Raw genomic sequence first — 6,538 nt, forward strand, 5'->3', positions numbered from 1 at the left:
ATCCTCAAAGATGCACATTTCTCACTCTTCATTGTTCCCATTTTCAACAAGAAGAACTCTGGACATTTGTTAACAAATGTTTTGTCACATAAAATCCAAAAACAATGAGAGTGGAAAGTGTCAGTCATGTTGAGATAAACAGAACACTTTAATTTGGTGAAATAATCCTCAACAGGATGAAATGTTTTAATTGTGTGTGTTTGTGTGTGTGTGTGTGTCTCTGTGTGTGTGTCGCTGTATGTGTGTGTGTGTGTGTGTGTGTGTGTGTGTGTCAGACTGCAGCTATTTTATTAGAATGACGTGAATACACTTGAACCCACATGTACTTTATGAATAAGTAAACATGACAACATTAAAAACAGACCCAGAGTTACACTTACACTTGAACATACTGACGTTCAATCGACACAACTGTTTACAGTCCATACAGAAAGACGAGAGAACGGAACCTTCATTGACAGTGACAGGCTAACTTCAACTACCTCGCTAGCTAAAGCTGCTAGCAAATACATATCATATAAACACATCATAATAATTATAATTTTGTCTTTCTCAAGCGCTGGATGTTTATTTCTGAGCGCTCGAGCTACCGTCTCCATGGCAACCCACTATGGTAAAGCAGTGCAACAGCGCCATCTATCGGCATGAAATGAAATACATGGAAATGTTATCTTGAATGTAATAAAACAAAACAAAAAAAAAAAACACTAAGAAGTAGAAACACTCAGAGGTCCCCACAAACACTAGAAACACTCTATAGGACACACACGCACATGCACATGTACGCATGTTCCTTTTTGCGTTGCAACATGGAAGCCTCCTTGGACTTGCTCGTCCAATGTAAATACAGATAAGAAATTCTTTGCTTACGAGGATAAGTCAGATCTTTGGCAGAGGTCATTTTACACCAATGAGGACATATTTATGAATGAAGACATTGATTTTAGCTAATAACTAACACCTACACAGTGTACCTTTAAATATATGAATTGGAAAATTCAGGCATTTTGAACACACTACAGGTGAAGAGTTTTAAACATTTTAACTAACATATATCAGCATCAAACCTCTTTGGGGCCTGTTTCACAAAACCAAGATAAGGGATTAAGCCAGGATTTCCCCGTTATCCTGGATGAATTTAGCCTTGACTCAGTTTCACGAAAGCGGAGGCACATAAATCACCATGGAGATTTATTCTGTGCAGCTAGCCTGCTCCAGACCAGGCTAACAGTCAGGCTAACAGCTAGCCTGCTCCCGACCAGGCTAACAGCCAGGATTTATTAATCCTGGGGCCTTTTTTGATCACCCAGCAGTGGTTTTACCCTATTGTTATCAGCCTTGATTAAAATACAACAGGTGCATATTGCTGTTCATTTAAGTATTATTTAAAGTTGTGACCATTATTTTCATTCATTGTTACTGTTATATTGCTGTATGAAGACTGCTGTTCATATTGTTGTTAGAAGTTTGATGAATATATTACGGCAGTTGTTGAGATAATTAGAAAAGGCTGATAAAATTTCAAATATGTTTTAAATGAAGTCTGTTACTGAGGTCAATTCTTTAATTCATTCTTTAACAATAAGGATCATGTTTGTTCCGCTTCCATGTGCATTGTATTTGGCATTCTTAGCACACAATTTGTGTTGTCCAGTAAACTGGGAGTATAATTTGGGAGGGTTGTACATTTTAAGAACATATCCTCATTTTACAATCCTCCAAAATTATGGACTTAGTTCACTGGACCAGTAACTATGATGTAGGCTACTGTACATTCATGTGACAACAGGGAGAGGACACCTCAATGGTTTTTGACCTTATATTTTGCTGGGGGGGGAAATAACTGTTTAATACACTGTTTCATTCATGTTTACAGTGTGCATGGAATTTATCACTTAATTATCTTTATAGTACCTAGATTTTAGAGTCCAATTTCTTCAGTGTCTTTATTTTCTATGTCCATATATACAAGGGAGCAAGGCATATAATATGTAGAGAAGGAAACTCGTCCTCTATAAAAAAAATAAAAAATTTAAAAAACGCGAGAAAAAGCGTGGCAGATAATAGCGGACAGACTGAATGATAGTCTAAAAATATACATTTATGAACTACTGCTCTTAACTGAAACCATTCAATGAGTCACTGTCATTTGCAAAAACGAACAGTTGTACACTTTGCATTAAAAACGAACAGTGGAAGTTAATATGACTTAGGTCATTTATATTTTAGCCCATGAGAGAGAGGGAGAAACAGAGTGAAAGAGATATTTACGTATCATATTCTAGCGTTGTAGAAAATTGATCTTCATGGTAAAATTCCTGAGTAACATTATCTTCGGCTTACTTTTAAGAGTACAGCTGTTAATTTGTGCAAATGATTAGTAATGATTAGTACTAGTAAGTAGTAGTTGCTACTTACGCATTCAGTCGGTCCGAGATCGTCTGCTATGCTTTCTCTCGCTGTTTCATTACAGAGGCCGTGTTTCTTTTTAACAAATAATGTGTTTCACGTCATCATACTTCCACAAGAAGCTGCTGTTCACTCTGTATAAAGTATGAACAATGCGTATTCTCCATTTTAGCATCAGTAAATCTGTGATCGACCTCGCGGTCTTTTAAGAAAAGCCGTGGACGCGCATCTATCTGAATTACTTCAGCCTGGCTCGACCTAGTTGCTCCTCCACAGCCTGGCTTGGCCTTCATGAAACGCACCAAGCCAGGATGCTCAGATTAGACTAGGTCAAACCTCGCTTTATCAGTTATCCTGGATTTATATATTCTGCTTTTGTTAAACAGGCCCCTGGTTAATGAAATTAAGACTAGTTTTTTCTGTCATACAGACAAAGTGTAGTAACATGAATGTTTTCTGAATGAAGACATGTTATGGAAGATAAATAAAGGTAAAGATGATGTTTCTGTCTGTTAGTGTCTCTCCTTAAAAACAGCATCATGAACAAAACATTTAGAGATCAGAGCTGAAGCTGAACAGATTATTTTAGTTTCTGCTCCACTTGTGTTCAGTCTGTTCTTGTTTCTGACAGAATATAAACTGTGTAAGAGAGTCAGGGCGCCATCTGGTGGAACAATCCTCAACTCATCCTCAAAGATACACATTTATCTCTCTTTATTGTTCCCCTTTTCAACAAGAAGAACTCTGGACATTTGTTAAGAAATGTTCTGTCTCATAAAATCCAAAAACAATGAGAGTGGAAAGTGTCAGTCATGTTGAGATAAACAGAACACTTTAATTTGGTGAAATAATCATGAACAGGAGGAAATGTTTTAGATGTGTGTGTGTGTGTGTGTGTGTGTGTGTGTGTGTGTGTGTGTGTGTGTGTGTGTGTGTGTGTGTGTGTGTGTGTGTATTTATATTTTTTTGTGTGGCTCTGTATGTGTGTGTGTGTGTCTGTGTGTGTTAATATGACTCAAATCAAGAAAAAACTGCAGCTATTTTATAAGAATGACGTGAATACACTTGAACCCACATCTACTTTATGAATGAGTGAACATGATGACATTAAAAACAGACCCACATTTAAATTGTCACATGTGTTTTATTCAACAGGAGACACAAGTTACTCTGATTCATCAGCCAGTAACATTTTACTCTGACTCATCAGGTAGTAACAGATTACTCTGATTCATCAGGTAGTAACAGATTACTCTGATTCATCAGGTAGTAACAGATTACTCATGTATTTTAAACTCAGTAGGTTTGTTTTTGACACAGGTGACCAGGATTTTCTTCTCCACCTCCTCAACCGTGTACTGACAGTTGGGAGGCTTGTTATGAGCAGGATCAACTTTACACTCAACCAGTTTAAAGTTCTCTTTGCTGACTCCCTTTCCTCCACCCCCACAGACGGCTCGGACCTCGTCCACTGTAGCTTTGATGAAGGTTTTCTCCGGCTTACAGGTGGTTTTGTTGAGGACATCAAATCCTCTGTCAATCATCACCTGGGTGCATAGGTTAGCCACGATATGCTCTTGTTCAAACTTGTTATCATCAACCCCCCTAACGTTAATCCTATTGGAATCAAAGATAGAACTGCTGCACAGTTGGCACAGAGAGAGCAGCAGAAAACTGGCAAAGAAAGAGATCTTCATGTTGATCTGAAGAACACAAGAGTTATAAAAGCTGTTAGAGACTTTACTCTGACATATCTAACATCTCTTTATATTATCATATAAAAGCTGTTAGAGACTTTACTCTGACATATCTAACATCTCTTTATATTATCATTTAAAAGCTGTTAGAGAAACTCAATCACTGAAAAATAAGCAAGAACGACTAAAAAGTTAAAACAAAACGACAAAAACGTAAAAATTGTAAAACAAGGTGCAAAAACAGAGCGTCTGAAGTGTCACGAGTAAAAAAAGTTTGAAAAAGTTCAGAGAAAATCACCAAAAACTTATAAAAAGCATCGTCCTCAAAGCTGAAACAGAATCTATATCAGCAGAGAAGTTTGAATGTCTTAGAGACAGAAAAAGCATTTCTTTCTGTGTTGCGGGTCGTACCCCCCCTCTCCCCTTTCCTGTCTAAAGATGTCACAATAAAAGCTCAAAAATAATCTTAACAAAGTGTCTGAAAAACATAAAAAAGTATTTTTATTTTCCAAATGCTAATGATTTTAAACTTCTTTCTGAATGTTCAATGTACAGTATTATCAGACATGGCTTTTCACTTAAAATGAAAGAAATCTATGGACTTCTTAGGTAACATTTGTTTTTATTTTGATAAATGTCTCATGTCTTTGGAGTTCTGCAGAGTTCATGAAGTATGCTTCACACAGAAAGTCAAGAAAAAGCTGGTTGAATCTACCTTTTTGCCAGTTTTAGACTATGGAGATGTGTTTTACAGACACTCCACAAAGACTCTGTTGAAATCATTGGATTCTGTGTATCAGTGAGGACTGAGATTTATAATGCATGCAAAGCACTCTACCCATCACTGTGTATTATATGAAATGGTGTATTGGCCCTCACTCAACACAAGAAGGCTCAAACATGGGTTGATCTTTGTGTACAAATCAATAACTGCACACACTCCTTCATATTTAACTACAGTTGTAACACCTAGTAGAGATCTACTAGGTGTTAAAAGTGAACACAATCTAAGATCAAGTAGATACATACTGTATGATGTTCCACAAACTAAAACAGAGTTTGGAAAAACTGCTTTTAGTTACCGTGCTCCAACTTCATGGAATGAGTTACAATATCAGCTAAAACTGCAGGTTTTTATTTCACATACTGAATTCAAGTCCTACCTAAATCAAATATATCAACATGTCTGCACTTGTTTTAAAATGTGATTTTCTTCTTGACCAGGGCTTCCTTAAAAAGTATTATATTTATTACCAATATAGTGTGTACACCACTGCACACAGGATTAAATACATTTCATATACAGGTTCAACAGATTTATTTCTGTAGAAGAAATCCATAAAGTCCCAATGCAGCGAGATGAAGTTAGACAAACATAACAATGAAGTGAAAATATAAACAAACTTTTGAGTTTTCGTCCTTGCAGATGAAACAGAATCAGAGAAGTTTAAATGTGTTAAAGACAGAATAATAATATAAAGTATATTTACCTGTATGACAGGAGAGAGATGAGTTCTAGAGTCAGCAGCAGGAGAGATACCTGGAATATCACATGATACATGAACAAACACTACATTACATCACAGTTAACTACATTACATCACATTTTACTACATTTATCACATTTAACTACATTACGTCACATTTAACTACGTTACATCACACTTAACTAAAAAAGTGGCGACAAAACTGTCAAAAAGCAGCAAGAAAAACTGTCAAAGTGCAGAAAAAAGGTAAAAATAGCATGCAGGTATAGCAAGTATCGAAAAGGTCAAGAATAGAACATAATTCTACGTGATACGAATTATATTTACATCACATTTAACTACATTACATCACAGTTAACTTCAAGGTTTTTTGGAAACGGTCAACAAAGTGTCAAAAATGCAACAAAAATGCAGACAAAAATGTGAAAGAGTGACAAACATCAAAGGAAATGACAAACCTTGAAAAATACGTAGAAAAAAGTGTCAAAAATGTTGAAATTCTTTTTCAACAGAGTGACTGAAAATTCAACAAACAAGTTGACAAAAAATCGAAAACAAAAAGTGACAAAAACTAATGTTAGGAGCCAGAGTTAGCGTTTTCTCTTACCGTAGAGTTGGTGGAGAGAGCTCAGGTGCTGATGAAGATGAAGAAGAAGAGCAGAACTCTGACACAATGCAAATCTGAAGAATGTTCAGATAGAGAAATGAAATAGTCTGCAGTCTTATATCCTCCGACAGAGAGAGGTTGTCTCTGAAGTTAACAGACATCCCACCCACTGATCCTAATTTAAATACACACGTTACTGAGAGTCAAAGATGAACGCGTGAAACCCAAAAGATCAAGTTAAAATGTTAATGTTTTAACACTTGAAGATGTTTTCACACTTTGTTCCAATGCAGGTGCGTACTGTTCATGATGACTTACAAAAATAGAGAAACATTAAC

At 36.2% G+C, this 6,538-nt stretch overlaps 1 protein-coding gene across 1 annotated transcript; it reads right to left on the minus strand.

Moving 5' to 3' along the window:
- Positions 1 to 3,533: 3,533 nt before the first annotated feature.
- On the minus strand, positions 3,534 to 6,274 carry LOC118496000 (ribonuclease pancreatic-like). Its single transcript, XM_036005905.1, has 3 exons — positions 6,201 to 6,274; positions 5,597 to 5,646; positions 3,534 to 4,112 (listed from the first exon to the last, which is right to left on the minus strand). The coding sequence occupies exon 3, from the start codon at positions 4,104 to 4,106 to the stop codon at positions 3,687 to 3,689; it is 420 nt and encodes a 139-aa protein (XP_035861798.1). The 5' UTR covers positions 4,107 to 4,112; positions 5,597 to 5,646; positions 6,201 to 6,274; the 3' UTR covers positions 3,534 to 3,686.
- Positions 6,275 to 6,538: the final 264 nt, after the last annotated feature.

This window comes from Sander lucioperca, chromosome 10, assembly GCF_008315115.2.
Source record: "Sander lucioperca isolate FBNREF2018 chromosome 10, SLUC_FBN_1.2, whole genome shotgun sequence".
NCBI lineage: Eukaryota > Metazoa > Chordata > Actinopteri > Perciformes > Percidae > Sander > Sander lucioperca.